At 36.8% G+C, this 18,554-nt stretch overlaps 1 protein-coding gene across 2 annotated transcripts in view; it reads right to left on the reverse strand.

Moving 5' to 3' along the window:
• Positions 1 to 29: 29 nt before the first annotated feature.
• Positions 30 to 18,554, reverse strand: part of wrap73 (WD repeat containing, antisense to TP73) — a 30,373-nt gene continuing 11,848 nt past the window's right edge. The window contains exons 4-12 of one of the 2 annotated variants that reach the window (XM_063033471.1): positions 14,537 to 14,609; positions 12,654 to 12,757; positions 11,819 to 11,905; positions 9,125 to 9,259; positions 8,007 to 8,084; positions 6,822 to 6,927; positions 4,401 to 4,526; positions 3,299 to 3,490; positions 30 to 3,185 (exon numbers count right to left, since the gene is read on the reverse strand). In XM_063033471.1, the coding sequence (XP_062889541.1) occupies positions 3,076 to 3,185; positions 3,299 to 3,490; positions 4,401 to 4,526; positions 6,822 to 6,927; positions 8,007 to 8,084; positions 9,125 to 9,259; positions 11,819 to 11,905; positions 12,654 to 12,757; positions 14,537 to 14,609 (1,011 nt within the window). In that variant the 3' untranslated portion in view covers positions 30 to 3,075. The remainder of the gene's footprint in view (positions 3,186 to 3,298; positions 3,491 to 4,400; positions 4,527 to 6,821; positions 6,928 to 8,006; positions 8,085 to 9,124; positions 9,260 to 11,818; positions 11,906 to 12,653; positions 12,758 to 14,536; positions 14,610 to 18,554) is intronic. The other variant, XM_063033473.1, reaches the window with a different exon arrangement.

Here is an 18,554-nt window from a genome sequence, read left to right on the forward strand (position 1 = left end):
AACTGAAGTGCAATTTCAGTACCCTGACTAGAAAAGAAATCACCGCTCAATTGTGCCTTTGAAATTTTTCAAATCATTAAACTTCTAATTAGTTGAGTTAGCATTGGAATAAATGTGACTCTCTTAAGGAAGTGCTTGATTAGCCCCTTCAAGAGATGAAAATTACATATATTTAGTCTCCTATTACAGGATTAATGAGCAAATTGTTGTTGAATGGGCATGGTAAACCATATAGATGTGAATACAATGACAAACAAATGCCCACAACCATCACCAGACCACTCAATAAGGTAAAGAAAACTTTCACAATATTAAAGCAATAATATTTCATTGTTAGGTAAATGCATGGTCTAGTATTTGGCACCACTGACCTTCACCGAATTATCCTAGCCTATGGCATTACAACAACTCCTATAAAGCAGAAATGGGAGTTATTGACCTTCCTGCTTAACATTAACTTATAAACACATTAGTTCAACGTCTCATAGTAAAGAAAGTGGCATATTTGCAAACTACATTCACACTAAACTTAAATTGTTGTTAATCCACCAGATACAAGCAATTGAAAAGATAATTTAAGTAGAATAATGCATCATCTGTATTCCAGTGTTTTGTATTTTGAAGCTATCAAATATTAATAAAGCTATTAAATGTGAAATATTGTATGTAGTTATTATCCTTTTTCAAAAATGGAGGTGAAAAGCAGGTAACTATAGGCCAAATAGCATAATATTATCAGAAAATTGTTAGAATCAATTACTCAGTGGTATATTTAAAATATTGTTAGCAGGGTCAGTATAACAGCAGAAGAATGAGGAAATTTTCTGACAATGTTATTTTTACTTTGAGGAAGTCTCAGCTGGAGAGCACAAGACAGCAGAATTCAGCCAATTGGCCCATCAAGTCTGCTTCACCATTCCATCATAGCTGATTTATCATCTCGCTCAATCCCATTTCCTTGCCTTTTCCCCATAACCTTTGCTGCCCTTACTAATCGAGAACCTATCTACCTCTGCTTTAAATATACCTAATGACTTGACTTTCTCAGTAGTCTGCAGGAATGAATTTCAAAGGTTAAGTAAATTCCTCCATCTGTTCTAAAAGGGCCACCTTCTTTTCTGAGGTTGTGCCTCCCAGACTCCACCATGTATACTCCTCGATTTATGACTTTCAATATTCAATAGGTTAATCATGAGATGCATAGAGTAAATGTGCACAGTACTTTCCCCAGGAGAAAGGAATCAAAAATAGGTTTAAGGTGGGAGTGGTTGAGGCAGGTACAGTAACATTTCAAAGAAATTTGAACAGGAATTAAGAGCAGAATTTGGCCCATTGAATATCTTTAGGATAGAACAGTAGATTTTTTTGGACTTCAATGCATTCAACAACAGGATAATTCATGAGTCCATATTGAAATGACAGTACATTCAAATTAAGTTTTGGAATGTAGATTATCAATTGAACCATTAGCTTTCATTGAAGGGAAAAGCAGGTGATCCTGTTGTGCAGATAATTTTCATCTCTATTGCATTCCCAGCTGTTCTCTTAACATGCCATTTGTTTAGATTATATTTTCTAACAAATTATGACAAGGAAGCTTCACACAAGCCAAGCTTAACATTGTTCTGAATCATTGAACAGATTGAGAGATGCAACTGGGAATAATTCAAACCACCTTAGATTAAAAGCTTAAATTAACATTTCGTATTACTCCCTAAACCCTAGCAAAATTCCAAACCTCCACCAATAGCCTAAATAATTTTATAATATTGCATAATAATGGAAAAATGTAAATTTTATTTAAATCAAATTCTACAAAAACTTACACGCAAGATTGAATGATTCCATAGTATGTCATTAACTGATCTTTATATACACAACAAATGAAGACGAAGTTTGTACAATAGACATACCAATTTGTTTCATATGGCTAATTTTTCTATGCCATGCAAGGACTTTTAAGTTATCAGCAAACTAGTTTACAAATGTGCGAAGCTTGTGCAGAAAATATAAACTTAACTGCACAACATGTGATAGTTAACAGCATTAAACTCTAGAAAATATATTGGTTAGGGTTAATAATGTATTAAAATTAAGTAGAAAAGCAGCAGGGTGAAGTCAGTTCTTGGCATTTCAATATGAACTCAGCTTTTACTTTTTTAAAACTTAAATCAGATCATTCCTGTTGGATCAATGAATAAAACATAATGTTTCAGGCAGTGTACTAGTGGTCTCCACCACTTAGTTAGGATGCAGCAGAATATACACTATTCAGTACAATGGAACAAAATGGCCTTCTGTGCTGCCTGTTTCCATGATAGCTTAATATTAATTCAACATTACAGCAGCATAAAATGAAACAAAAACAATTTTAAGTCACTTAGTTCATAAGAACGAGTAACTTAAGACAGTGAAATTACACAATCAAGGTTTACAATATGCAGAATTTTAAAACAATGTCATGGCACATGGCAAAATGTCCAGCTGCAACCCTGAGACAAATGCAGCCATATTTTAATGAATATAACAAGAAAGATCTACAATTTTACATTGATAGTTGCCTAAAACACCCATAAATGATGTTTGCATCTTTGAGAAACTATATACAACTCTCCTGTTGGAAGAATATTTACATAGTGCCTTTCACTTGCATGAGATGTGCCAAGATCAATAAAGACTTTTAATTAGTCAACTTTTATAACAAAACCCAAATTTTTTTTGTTACACAATTTGGGAGTTTTTTTTTCAAGCAACTTCACCTTTTCTTCAATCAATAAGCAGACATCTTTCCAAGGAAAACTGAGCAATTTATCATGAGGGAAATGTTGACCAATTTACAAGGAACCAATGTCAAACAGAAAAATATTTCAGTCAAGATTTGAGTTTTGCTGAATTCATAGAATATGTACTATTATTTTTTTAAAATAGCTTTGGTACCTAAAAATAGTAGAAGAATATTTTTCACATTTTAATTTCCATTTCATAAGGAGCTGGTAGTGTTTCAGGGTCCACAATGCCCTTGACACATGGCAGAACCAGTGTGAACTTGTACTTTCATTTCTTAGGAGCAGATTGTTAACTTGCATCTTCAGGTTCCAGATAACACACACACATTTGATCCTTACTCATTAGAATTAAGGAGTCTCCACTGGGATGCCATTGCAGTGATAAAACCTGGAAACTTCCTGCAGAAAGAGTTCAGATTTTAGAAAGATATCAAGGGAAAAGTAGTACTAGTTAAGAAAGCACAAAATATACATTCAGAAGTCTTTAGACTCTTCAGTGCCTCTATCTTTACCTTCAGCTGGTACTTGCACAGATAGACACCCTGCAGGAGACCACAGGTAGACTTTGTTGCTGCCAGTACAGATGGCCAACCGGGCTCTACGTGGGTCCCACTGGAAGGATCTCACAGCAGATATTTGTTCCAAAACCACAAATTGCTTCAGCCTCTGAGCATCCCATATCCACACAGTATTTGGCATGTTATCTTGTACAGGAGAAAAAGACAGGATAAGTGAACTATCCTGTTATTTGTTACAATTAATAAAAAAGGGAACATAATGTTACAAACGAGGATTATCAAGATTCCAATGATTCTTTTTAAGTTAGCCTACAAAGAAAGTGGTAAACAAAAGTACATTAAAAATATCCTATTATCAATCATACTAAGTATTAAATGTAGTCATTTGTAAAGGGAGGAATTCTAAGGAATACATTTTGCCAAAGCTTTAGTTGAGCATCCAAAAATGCTACATTGACTGCAGGTTATAGTAAGGAATGAAAATGTTAAAAGTTCCAGAATTTAACACATCTTCCAGCCAAGAGTTCATCAAATGCAAAGTAAAACAAAAACAACTGTTGCTTCATATAAAACATAACTGAAAGCACTGCTTCCTGTGTAGAGATATTTTACATCATATGGTGAGTGTGCTGACCACAATAAATGACACAATTCTCAAAAATTAAACTTAACAAAAGTTCAACAGCAGGGAACAATTTAGTCCAGCAAAAAAAAATGTACAGCAAATTAACTCCCTTAGCATTATTCCAAACAAAGGCACAGACTGCTTAGGAAAAAAACTACAGAGGCAGCTTCACGCACTGTAGTGAACAAACACTAAAATAAAATGACAGAAGACTCCGAGGGCATTTTCACTTCAGCCTTTTCTCTTGCTAGAGGTGCCTGCCTCCATCCATATGCTGCTAATTACAAACACAACTGAATGTGTGCATTTTACACCATTCTGCACATTCCCTGCAAGGTCAGTACTACTTTCAAACACAATTTAGAAAACTAAATATGCACACCAATTCAAACTGCCATTCCTAATTGCAGATCAAGTCTTAAAGTCTACTAAAATGATTTTTAACCCACCATATTGCTCCTACTAACATACCATTTCTGGTTGCCAAGAAACGGTTGTCTGGACTGAAGGCAATCATCCCAACACCCAGTTTAGGATTTGCGCGATCTGGATCAGGCTTCACTATTGGGACTTGAACTGGAGGCTGGCAAATCTCATCTGAAAAGAAAGAATCAGTAAGAGAAAGATAAATGTAGTGTTTTAACTAAATATGACAATGAGCCCTGCAAATTACCACAGGAAAAGTGAAGTTTTGTTTTGGGATCTTTTGAAGTACTAGAATGACAACATTTCTACTCACTAAACAAATCTGACTTGGATATTTTACTTCCCACAAGCTCAAAAATTTCTGATACCACAGCTATTCTTGGAAGTAAATACTAAAAAGCATGTTAGCATTCGGATTGGGGAGATTTGAAAGAGACACTGAGATTTGAACTGCATGCATAATACAGAAGGGAGCTGACAGCTTCAGCATTAGTAAGTGAGAAGGTGGAGTTTGAACTCAGTAGGAGGTTTAGGTGTCCAAAGGAGAAAAATTAACCCTTATGTCTGACGATACATGATTTTATTGCACATGAGCACTGGGCTCTGTACAATAATATCATGCACTCAGAAATACCAGTCATAGTGACATACTGCACAGAAACAGGCCCTTCAATCTACCAACTCGGCACTCAAACCTGAAAATGGCTTTCAGTATGCAAGTTTGAACAAGCTTGTTTTGGTCCTTCAAGTCTGGTCATTTGCTGAATGTACAGATTAACTGTGGGACAGTGATTTATTATGACAAAATGATCCTCAAGAGAAAAGAATTGGGTATACTATACTAACAGTCATACTTTTACTTGGGCCACACATTCACAAAGGCCTCCTTATTTAGAGGCAATAGAATTTGAGAAGAGTTTAACTAATACAACAACCTGCAGGCAAAGGAGTTTATTTGTTCGATGCAGATTTGCATGTCAAAAAAGGAAGAACGCTCGAAAAAGATCAATTCACCAAGCTTCTGTTTTTCCAAATAAAGATTGTGTGGGCTGAATATGGTTGTGAAATTGTGTGAAGTAACAGCTGGTGGGCTGTGATTATCTAAAAATCAGATGTATTCCAGGAGTGTATATTCACTTTCACATACTGTACATATTTGGTTTTACCTCACAACAGTGCTTAGAAAAGTTAAACTAAATTTAGCTTAAATTGCTTTACAAGATTCTGTTGGAGTGCGAGCAAGTGTGGAAGGGGAATAACGTTTTAAACACATTTACTTAATTTGCTTGACCTTCTGTCAGAAAACCAAAGAGGAAATATCTCATTGCTATATTTACAAGTTTAAAACTGCAGACCAATTTAAAAACTTTACAGCTAAAGACAAGGCACAGAAAGTGGGTCAAAACAAGATTACAGATGCTGGAATCTCAAGTAAGAAGAAACAAACTGTTGGAAGAACTCAGCAGATTGAGTCACATCTATGGAGGCAATGACACTCTGCAAAGTAAGTGCGAAGCTGAGCCCAAGTAATTGGAACCTTACTGATACAATTTCTTAATTGTGCTGAATGAACTGAGCAATCAATAGGAATGCTCCAATAAAATCACAGCCTCCTGGGCTAGCTGGTGGGGATTAGAGATATGAAGTAGGCTTTTTGCTATCTGCCATAAATAGAATAACAAATTCTGGGCCTGAACAGATCAGGTTCAATCCACCAAGTGCAATTTCCCATCTGCTAAATCAACAAACTATGTTCTTATGGAGAAATTTCTGTGCACTTCCTTTCAGAGACAGTAGGCAGTATGAAGAAATAGTAACAATGAACATTTCATGGGTAACACATTAATGATGAAAATAGATAAGTAACAAGATTCAGATTTATTTATCACATGTACGTCAAAACGCAAACGTTTGTATCAATGACCTAAGGCTGCCCACAAATGTCACTACACCTTCTGGCGCCAACTCAGCACATCCACAGTGCTCAGCAGAACAACACACAACATAACAAAACAAGCCCCTCTCCTCCCCTCCCAACAACACACTTGGACAGTCCTCCAACTTGTCAGGGCTCAAGGCCTCAGCTATTAGGGTTTGACTTACGATCTTTGGTATCGACTGCTGGACTAGTTGATGGCAGGACCCCGAACTACAGGCTCGCCAATGGACTGGCCCTCATGCCTCCTGCTTGAACTCACCCACCGGGCTCAACTAACATCCACAGATGTCCTTCATCACCAGCCCACGTAGCTGGCCTTCCACAGTGTAGTGGAGGCCGAGACTCCAGATGTCCTTCGTCACCTGCACACATTACTGGACTTCAAACATGGAGCCTGGAGCAAAGGCATGCCTTCTAACCTCCCCACATCTTTGACCCTAAACCCTAACCTGACCTGCACCTCCCATCTCTGTCCCCAAACCATCTCTATGAACTTAAAAATAAACTAATTGTATACTATTACTTACATTTACTTTCTGAGCTGAACAAGGAACTTGCTCCAGTTGCAAGTGGAGGAAGTGACAAAACTCCAGCAGCAATGTCTGGGCGACTTTCAACCTCCTTATATATAACCTATAAGCAGAGAGGGGGGAGTTAGAAACTGCCACAGCAATAATCTCTTATGCTTGCTTTTCTTACCTGCAACTGAAGATAACTAAGAAAGTACAACATACACGGAGGCTACCAAGCGATTGGGGTAAGCATGGAGACTGCCATGCCCATGGTCATGCAAGGATGTAGTATTCCAGTACTTAGCTAATTACAGCTTCAGATTCCAAATTATCTTCTTTTGTACTGAGTTGGCTGTTTTGGTTAATGCAGTGATTTAATATTTTGCAATTTCACCCAGAGTGGGAGAAATTCAAAACAGAATCTCCCAAACTTCTATGGAACAGGTAGTCTACCTTTTCTAATATTGTTCCACACTGACTTAAATACGTTATTCTTTTCCCCCCATCATTCCGAACCATGAAAAAAGCAGACTTAGAACATGGGAGAAAGTCTCAATTGCATAAGGAAGCAAATGAAGAACATTTGTATACATTTGACTTTCACCATTCTGATTGCTGATCTTGTCTACTTATTCAGATGGACTATAATGCAATATAGTCCAGTACTGGAATAATTACCTCTCCAGCTTACAAATATTTCAGTAACAATTTGGCTATGTTATTTGTTACAGAACTTAAACTCTACTTAACATTCATCACAAATTACCTTCATGGACTGATAAATACTAATTACTTGAATATCAAGCATCTTAAAGTTCTTAATAAGATCTAATGAATTTTAATGATGTTGCCAAGTCCAGTTATCATTCTACATTATTGATAAACATAGATAATATAAGGTAAATTTCATTTTTTGGTGACTTTGGCCGTGGAATAAACTTTAATCAAATTAACCAAAGAACTCCTTTCTCTTATTTTGAAAGTGTCAGGGAATGTTTAAGGTCTCTTGAACAGGCATATGGGATTTAGTTTAATGCCCAACCACTTAACATTTATAATGCTAGAGTACCACTAAAACACTGGAGTATCTGCAGAAAATTGTTCAAACATTCAAAAGCAGCAGCTTTTTCAACTCAAACATTGTTCTTTCATTTCAAATAACCCACTCCCACCCTAATTTAGAAAGAACCACTTACTTACACTTTTAGAATCTTTGATAATTGGAAGATGTTCCAATTCCACAATCATTCTCCAGGTCACATGATTTAAAATTCTTACCTAATTCATTGTGAGATCATTATAATTAAAATTTCTTTAAATAACAAAATTCACATAGAATATTTCAGAATAATTAAGGTCAAAAATTCTCAAAAGAGGGGCTCTTTATCTTAGCAAAAGTTGGACAAAACTGTTCACAATACTCAAGGCGAAGCCTCACCAATGTCTTATAAAGCCTCAGCATCACATCCTTGCTCTTGTATTCTAGACCTCTTGAAATGAATGCTAACATGGCATTTGCCTTCCTCACCATCCACTCGACCTGCAAATTAAGCTTTAGGGTGTTCTGCACGAGGCCTCCCAAGTCCCTTTGCATCTCAGATTTTTGGATTTTCTCCCCATTTAGAAAATAGTCTGCACATTTATTTCTACTACCAAAGTGCATGACCATGCATTTTCCAACATTGTATTTCATTTGCCACTTTCTTGCACATTCTCCTAATCTGTCTAAGTCCTTCTGCATCCCACCTGTTTCCTCAACACTACCAGCCCCTTCACCAATCTTCGTATGATCTGCAAACTTGATAACTAGCTTTTTTCCACCTCTCCCTCCATAACTGTTGCTGCATATTTTGCTTTAATGTATAAATTTTGATTATGATTTCCCATCATAATCCATCTAAGCCAAATGTTCTGTAATTTCTCTCAGGAGACCTTTCCACCTCTCTAAGACTTTGCTAGAAAGTCACCTTGTTGTCAAAGCTTTCAGCAACACTTCTTAAAGCCACAGTCCCAAATAACATTTAGTTCTGCATCAATTTTTGTCTCGTTATGTCCCTTGTGAAGTCCAGTGGGTGGGTTTGTTATATTATATGGTGACATATATGTACTTTGATCATTTTACTTTGAACTACATATATACCGTCAAATGAAACAACATTCCTTTGGACCAAAACACAGTACATACAACTCACAGACAACAAAGGTAATATTACCACTAAGAGTCCTCTCTGAAAATGTTTGTTGACATTTATTTGCTTTCACCGATTTCTGACAAGATTTGTTAGTTGGCTATTAACTTTCTATTTCACATCTCTTACCTTTTCATCATAGCTGCCAATGGCCAGAAACTGGCTGCTCGGACTCCATGCAACAGATTTCACACCAAGAGACCACTGGTATGCACTGTATGTGGACAGCAAGCGCCCATCCAATGAGTATAAGAGGACTTTATACTGGAAGGACCAAAAAAGATATTACTCAGTATTGAGGGTGGCAAATGTGTGGGGTGAGGTACAAAAAACTAATCAAAGCAATTCTACATATTGAAGTGTGTAAGAAATCAAAAGGAATTTCATTTAAGAGTCGAGAGTGGCAGAGGGGAAGTCAGTACTCAGAAACTTGAGTTCGTTCTGCCAATTCCTACACTTCGTCATTAATGTTTAAGTAAAAACCATCTTGCATCTCTCTGCCATATTTTAGATCTTCTGTACATTCAAATCATTTTACAGCCAATTCAAGTTCAAGTTTATTGTCATCAACCATACAACTTCACTCTACCCATTCCTGAATGTTCTCACAACCTATGGATTCACTTTCTAGGATCCTTCATCTCATGTTCCCAATATTTATTACTTATTTATTATTATTTAGTTTTTGTACTTACACAGTTTATCTTTTGAACATGAGTTGGATGCCCAAGTTGGTGTGGTCTTTATTGATTCTATAATCGTTATTATTCTATCATGGATTTATTGAGTATGCCCTAAGAAAATGAATCTCAGGGTTGTGTATGGTGACATGTATATACTTTGATAATACATTTACTTTGAACTTGCATATATGCCGCTAAATATATTTAGGCATATATTTTAAGGGAGGAGAAGATGGCGGCGCAACGGCAGCACGCACGGCCTCTCCGGTGATGAATATCTGTTATCTGTCAAGTAGGGGACTGTGCACAATTCTGATTTGATGGAGACGGATGTGAGAGTACAGAGGAACATCTGGAAAACTTCTGAAATGCCTGCTTCACTGCCACTGCTGCTGCTACTGTGTGGTAACCAGAATCTCCGAAGCTGAAGGCCCCGAAATCCTCGGCTTTGCTTGTTTCAGCGGCCGGGGCTAGGTTGAAGGCACTCGGCAGAGGATGGCGCTCAGGAGGCTATATCGGAGGGGCCGGTCGGAGGCTTGAAGTTTTCGGATGTATGGACTCAGTGTCGGCTGTGATCGGCTGCTTCCAAGGCATCGGCCAGTTGACGGTGCCTGGAGGTTTATGGCAGGGAGTTTCTCCCTTTTGCCGCCTGCTATCGGGAACTCGGGAGTCGATCGACTCAGAGGCTTTGAGATTTTTTTTTTACCGTGCCCATGGTTTGTTCTTCATCAAATTATGGTACTGCTTTGCATTGCTGTAACTATATCTTATAATTATGTGGTTCTGTCAGTGTTAGTCTTTGGTTTGTCCTGTTTTCTGTGATATCACTCCGGAGAAACATTGTATCATTTCTTAATGCATGTATGCATTTCTAAGTGACAATAGAAGAGGACTGAGTGTTCTCGTAATCTAAATGAAACAATGTTCCTCTGGACCAAGGTGCACAACACAGTATATATAACTCACACACAAAGATAATATTACCACAAATAAATTAACAAGTAATAAAATGCATTTATGACACTAGTCAAACAGTCAGCAGTATATACTACTGCTGCTTCATACACGATGAGATGTGGATGGTGCCAGGGAGTTCTGGAGATTCATGACCTGGAGGAGAAAGCTATTTCTAACAATCTAATGCTACAGTACCTCCTGCCTGATTGTCAGATGGGAGGGATCATTGACAATGCTAATATTTCAAAGCCAATGAAATTCTTTGAAAGCTATTATCACCGATGTATCAGATAATTTCAAAAAGTTCCATCAAAAGGCACACTAAATTATTTGGAAGTGGGTTTAAAAATGATTTTAGTTGAAGGGATAAATGTTGATCAAAACATCAGAACTTCTTTTTCTTCAATAGTAGCTGCTAATATCCACTTGGAAGCATTGACATACCTTTTGTTTGATGTTTCAGTACAGTGATGATACCCATAATCTACTTGTTCAGAGGTAAGTATGTTGTCACTGAATCAGGGCTGATACTTGAGGATATCTCAATGCAAGCTCTCCCATTTTGAACTTGATGGCTTTGGAGTTTAGAAGAATAAGAGAATTTGCTTGAAACCCACTGAATATTAAAGGCTGGGCTAGACTAGACATGGAGAGGATAGTGAGAGAGTCTAGGACCAGAGGGCACAGCCTCGAATAGAAAGATGGCTCTCTAAATCAGAGATGAGGAGGAGTTTCTTAAGCCAGAGGGTGGTGAATCTGTGGAATTAATTGCCACAGACGGCTATGGAGGTCAAGTTATTGGGTATATTTAAAGTGGAGGTTGATAGGTTCTTGACCAGTAAGGGCATCAAAGATTATGCAGAGAAGGCAGGAGAATGGGTTGGGAGTGAAGATAATCGGCCATGATTGAACGCCAGACCAGACTCAATTGGCTGAATGACATAATTCTGCTCTTATGTCTTATGGCCAAATGGACTACATGTTGGTGTGATTTTAACATTTCAAATTCTGTTCTATTAAAAGGCCAAGAACTCCATGTTAACCATTTCCTGTTGACTGGTAAACTTTATCCCAAATTTACTGCAAAACATTCAGTTATTTTAAGGGAAGTAACGTTTCATGCTATTTGACAGTTATCAAATATTTGAACTGCACCCCTCCACCCCTCAGAGGAGTTACTCACTTCCAAACAGGAATCCCAGACTGCCAACACACAGCCATTCGGTGAAAATTCAATACCAGCTAGGTCCTGAGTCAGAGTTTCAAAATGCTGAAATTACACACAAAAGCTTAATAATAAAAGTGAAGGCATTTACGACATTAATTTCAGTAAAGCTGACTTTGAACAGATACTTACTTAATACCATTTACAAAAATACAAGAAGGTAATGCCAGAATTATGTTATATTCAGATCCCATGATTTTACTATTTGTGAAATGAAGCTGCTGGGAGGTGCAGCACAGGAAAGTGATGCAGACAACTAAATTGCTCCATTATGTGGCAAATTGCATAATAGCTTAAATCTAAATATTGTTTAAACTCAATCCAGATTAAGGTAGAAACTTAGGTTGTTCCAGAGTTTAAGTACGGGAAAATAACAAAATTCAGATTGCTGAAAGGCATTAATCAGAAATTTCCTACCGGCACAATACGATTTGATTTATTTGGAGTATGAGGGATAACAGTGTCACTCCTACTTAATCTATCTGTACATGATTCAAACTCTATGACTATGGTCTGGCTGAAAATCACAAAGAGTAACAAAGACATTCTATTTTCTAGCACTACTAATGTTTATCTTAATGGACTTTTTTTTAGAAACACTTTTCTTCCAGTTGCCAATGATCTTGCACTTGGAAAAATTTCAATTTTATAAGTGTAGAAAATTTGAACTTAAAACCTGGAACAATTTTACCTGATATTTCCAGAACAGTGCACAAGAAGCAAAAATTAGGACCGGGTCATACATCTCTTAATAAGGAATAACGTGTGTGCTTTTATAAATGAAGTTAATTACCCTCAGCAGCTGCAGCTCACTGCACACAAAGATACTTATGTAATCCTTGCAGTCCCTTCTCTCGGCCAGTGCCATGTAGCGGCCATCCTTAGTGAAATCCACCCCTGAAGATCATAAACAAAAATTTAATGCATGCCTTTTATTAGATTGCCAAAATCTTAAGGTTTTATGCAATTACATGCACAAAATTCCTAAAACCCAATCACCATTATTAGCTACAACTACACGAAAGCTTTGTTAGAACTGAATGTTTTAATCACAGCTTTTAAAAGAACTTTTAATATCATTTAAAACAAGTGTTTATAAACTCAATAATATTATGCAAATGCAAAATAGATCCCCTCACATACCAAAAAGAATTCAACACAATAGCATTCAAAGACTACTTCACATTAGTCCAGAAAGTTAACCAGGCATTTCCAGGTGCATGTTCCTGAGATTATATGGTCTTCCCAGAATCATGTCAAACTGGGTACCTGCCAGTTAGGCAAATTACTCACATTCATTCTTGGGTGTCATCCCTACTTAGCTATGTACCCTAGTTCTGGGATTCCAAAACCAATTATCATGCATCAACAGCATCACAGATCAGTTTAGCTAACAAACTACAGTTGATACTTGAAGATTACTTCAAACTTGTATTTTTAAATTCTTTTTGGACCTACTCAAATTAACATGACTTGAAGTTTCAAATTATAGCAATGCAAAAATCTATTCCTCATTGTTATAAACTACAATGGTTCAAATAGAAAACAAAAACATTTGTCTTCTGAGAATTTGTCAAAAACCTGCGGATGGTAACATACATGTGAATTTTCCTTAAAGGAGGTAATAACTATGTTCGTTCTTAAGCAGCACATTGTCAATAAAGAAGATTGATAAGTTGACATTTTCCTCAAGGTGATCCAAACTTACTCTAAAACACAAAGGCTTGATAGAGTACTTGGAAAGATGATGTTACATGATGTGATCAGAGTACAGACCTTAAATACAACAGTCACGAAGGAATCCAGGAGAAACTGCCTGAAACTCAAGAATACTGAATACTCTCTGACATGGAATACTTGGGGTGATTGTCCAGAAACATTAAAATATAAACCAAGAACTTGAAGCAGAAAGGAAGAGAATGATATAATGATATAGTTATCAGGAGCATAAATGGCAGGATAGTTGGATCAAGCAGCTGGTTTCACTGCTACCTAACTATTCAAAGCTGAAGATATTCAGTATGTATTTACAGTCACCTGGTGGTAAAGACTGGTATTTTACAATTATTCTCTGGTCAGATAGGAGACCAAAGGATGGTTGGTTTCAGCTAAAAGTGAGCAGTGATGGTAAGGATTCCAATGTACAGTTAGGTTAATCAATCTAAATTTCGCTTATTTCTCCTCCTCAGCTATTTGGACCATGTTGATTCTTTCCTCCTCCCCATTCCTTCAATTCCACATTACTACAGCCTCTAAGACAGGCATGCAGTGGTCCAAACAGGTAGATATTCAATCATTCCTCCTGAGGAAACTCATCTTAAGAAAGCAGCCCGTTTAAGATCAAAAGTTGCATGGTGGAAAAAACTACAATCCACTTGAAGTGTCCTTTATACCTACTTTGAATATGTACACGAGGATTCTCTAGGAAGTTCCTTTATATTCACTTTCTCTAACATCTACAGTACAATTCCAGAACTTCCTGAAAGAATAATGAACAATAGCCAACCTTCATACACTAAATAGGATTAGGAAAGGCCCAATAAATAATAAAAAATATCATACATACATCCTGGACTGAAGTATAAACAAACTATGAAGTGTTTACATTTGTCCTTAATTCCACAAGATTAACACTTCTTATGTCATCCTTTGAACCAACATTGTTCCTCTACTTACCATGCTGACAGGCTTTGGGATACTTGATATAAGATACAGATTTGGTGCACAACGACCAGACGGTGATTCTCAGCTGTCAAGATAGATAAACATTTATTTCATTGCTGCAGCAAGTAAGAATGCAGGGACTCCAACTTAACTGCAATCCTTCAGAAATTGATCTATGCAGGCTTGCTGACTACATTTCTACAATGAATAACAATCCCATCTGAAGAAATTACAAAATTCTGTGCAAAAACTTAATTTTCAGCACACTGCTCATGTGGTAACCCTAATGTGATATTTAACCTAAATACAAATGCTGGACAGTTCTAAATATAGGAGCATTATAACAAGTCAGTTCAACTTTTATGAAGAGTGTTGCAGGTTATCCCTAAATCTTGAGATAGGGAATGGGGTAGAAGGAAAAAAAAAGTGGCAGGCCAAGCTTTCAGACAAAAACTCTCTCTCATTCAACTGAATACTGTATGTGTCATTATCTGATGCAGAAGTAATAAAAAAAACCTAAAATTCTGTAACCAGCTGAGTTACCAAACTGTTCTTAAAAATCTTCTGCCAGCACATACTTAAAAGTCCTCCCACAATTTAATTTGTAGCACATATTTCTATTTACCTTAAAACAATCTATAAAACACATGGAATATTGTAGCTTTGTGGAGATTTTCTTGTTACAATGCTGGCAACACAAAGCAGCAATAGTTTTAATAAAATCAACACTAGGCAGTTACACTTCAACTCCTCTCCACAAATGGCTGCACATAAAGATAGTAATGAACCAAAATGTACTGCAAAGTTGATTCCTAAGATAGGTCAAGTGGACCAATCTCCACCAATTAGTTGGTTTTGGAAGCAGCACAAAACGATAGACAATACTTGGTCCAAAAATGTTTGGTGGACTATACTGGTATAATGCACAGTGGATAAAGCCTAAATCGTGACCATCCCTTGCCTTGCCTAGTATAAAAATTTCAGCAATTTACTAATGTTACTGACTGACCAAACAACTTTGGCCTATGGAACCTCTTCACCAGTAGTATCAGCAGCTCCATGAGAGGTGAGCAAGGTGTGCACGTGAAATGCATGCATGCGCACATTGGGGGAAGAGGAGAGAGGCCCAAAATAATGTTTGGCTGGTAATATACCACAAGAAAACTCAAAATTATACCTCTTACTTACAAGCTGATTAAATTCAAAGATGTCTTAATGTTGTAAGATATTAAGGATTTTTTAAAAATGTTTAAAAACTGAACACAAAAGGCATTTTAGTTCCAGCTGTACAGCTCTCAGCTGTTGTTTCACAAGAGAAAGTGATCCTGAATTGTGCCACTATACTGTATAGCCACTTTTAAAATAGAATACAAGTTGCTGACATTGTCTAAACATGGTAACTCAAGATAGCTTGACCTAGTGCCATTTAAAGAATGCCAACTTCAACCATCATAATCAAGGAAGGATTAAGCTTCAAACTTTAATTAAAGTCAGCCAAATGGTTATCTACTTGCAGAGAAAAAGCAATGAGCAAAGAAATACAACTCTCCAAATTACAAATGGAAATCCCAGAATAACTCATTTAAATGAAGTTGGTCTTTACCTGGTGGCCATAAATTAGCAGCTCTATTACCATTTCACATAGTTTTGCACTTCCTAATTTACATTATAACAATGATAATAATAATAATGCCATTCCACCAACCTTGGGTCTCCTTAATACCCATCAGCTCCTTTTTGGTTTAAGAAGATTTTCTGTCCCCACCTTGAATATATCTAATGTGCTCTGGCCTCTGGAGATGCGCTCATTTCGTATGCAGTTCAGTTCATCACTTCCAGTACGCAAGCAGTTTTTATGTACTGTGTGTATATATGTGTATATAAATTTCTGCGCGGATTAATTTGGATTTTGTTTTGAAGTACAGAATGAAAAGACTCCATTCTCTCTTTACTTGTCCTTGAGACAGCAACATCTGTGAGCCTCAAGTTTTTGTTAATATCGGTGAACATTTAGTAGATATATTTTGAAAGAAGTATTACGTTTATCATTCATCATTAAGATTTCGTTGTGCCACAAATTTACTTCTGTTTACACGGCATAGTGATGGAGAGTTGTGTTTATGTATTACCTTGATTAATACTGATTAAGAGAATAATTGACAGTATTAGTATATTCAGGCGAGCCGCAATCTTGCCTTGAATTTAATATGCATTTTACTTAACTTTCTCCAGTTCTACAAGATGTCATTAAAAACACCGAAGGAAACTTCCATCTCAGGTGATTTTTGAGAAATTGTTTAACTCACTGTATTGCTTTGTATATCCACACTGTGAGGGCAGTAGACAATGAACGTCTCCACCACTTTTTAGGGCAGAAAATTTAAAAGATTCACACTACTATTGTGTTATACAATTGTTAGTTCTGAAGAACAAACTATGGTGCAGTGTTATTTAAGATGGAAGTTGGAAAATTGTTACTATACAAATTTTAAAAATGTTTTTTTTTTAATTCTTCCATGTACCGAGGTACAGTGAATAGCTTTGCTTTTTCATGCCATCCAGACAGTTCAATCCAAGCAAATACACAGAAAAAGCACAAAAGGGAAAACAGTAACAGGAAGCAAAATGCAGTGTTACAGTTAAAGAGTACAGTGAAGGTAAAACAGGTGAACCTCAAAAGGCAGAAAGTCGGGGGCTGGTGTTTTAATTGAAAATTTGAATATAAAATGTCAATTATATTTAGATTTTTGTCAAGTGGACAGCAAAGTAGCACTGCTGGTTGTGCAGCTGTCTCACAGTGCTGGTGATTAGGGTTAATTTCTGACCACTTGTACGTCTGTGTGGTGTTTACAAGTCTGTAAATTTTCCCCGGCTCTCCATTTCCTCCTGCCCACCAGCCCAAAAGATATGCTATGTTCCTTTCAGGAATAAGTTATAAGAAAATAAGTGAGGTTATGGGGTTGGCCTGAGAGACAGGATAGACTCCTATGCCTGTAACTTAAGGAATATGGGAAACTGCGCCAAGTTCTCTTTCTAACAGTTCATTCCAAAGCAAAAACCCTTTCAAGCTTTTGCAGAGCGACAATATCATACACATGTTGCAATAAATTCAAAGATAAATTATCAAGTCATAATTACATTGTTACGTATCGGAATTTCCAATGGGCATTTCCTATCTTAATCAGTGACAACTCTTTAAAAAGTTCCTCAGTGGCAGCAAAGCACTTTAGGATGTCCTGAAAGGAACATGAACACTTCTATATACATGACTTTCTTTCCAAAATGAGACTGTCTGCCTTGTCCAAAATACATCTTGAGCTTGTAATATCCGTCAATAACGCAAGAAGCTAATATACCTCGGGGCTGAATGACACCAATGACTGCTGCTGAAGCATTCCGACAGGTGCTATGCTGGTAACCACCGTACAAAATAACAATTATAAAAAGCTCAAATAACCTTCCATTAGTAAACCAGACTGCTCAGTCAGGAGGTCTCTTTTCCCAGCCATGTCTGTCAGCATGGGATTTTACTGAATTACACAGTGACCATTCCACAACATAAAACGTTTAACTGAACGACTTTAAATGCACTTCCTATATCATTTCAATTCTATTTGCTTTGATTTAGAGGGTGCAAGAACACTGCATTGTTTTCTATAAGTTAACTTTGTTGATGCTTTCTACAAGTTAACTTTGTACCAACACAATTCTTAAATCAATGTTCAGTTTCGAAATAACTTAAAATTCTTTTGAAAAATATACTATCCTAATGGCTTACTTGGTAAAGTCAGTATGTAACTTAACCAACATTGACAGTAATTATATGCAGAGCATTATACGGCTGCAGGAGATGGCAGGTCTCAAGACATGTTAACCCAGCCTTTATGATGCACCACAAGCTTAAATGCATGCAACTCAGAATATACAAGAAAAGATCAATGTTGCACTTGACATCAACTAGGACAGTAGCAGAGGTGCTTAACAGTAAGTTTCACTGCTCAAGTCCCATTGTTCATGTCCAGAGCTCTGC

Source organism: Mobula hypostoma, chromosome 25, assembly GCF_963921235.1.
Source record: "Mobula hypostoma chromosome 25, sMobHyp1.1, whole genome shotgun sequence".
Taxonomy (NCBI): domain Eukaryota; kingdom Metazoa; phylum Chordata; class Chondrichthyes; order Myliobatiformes; family Myliobatidae; genus Mobula; species Mobula hypostoma.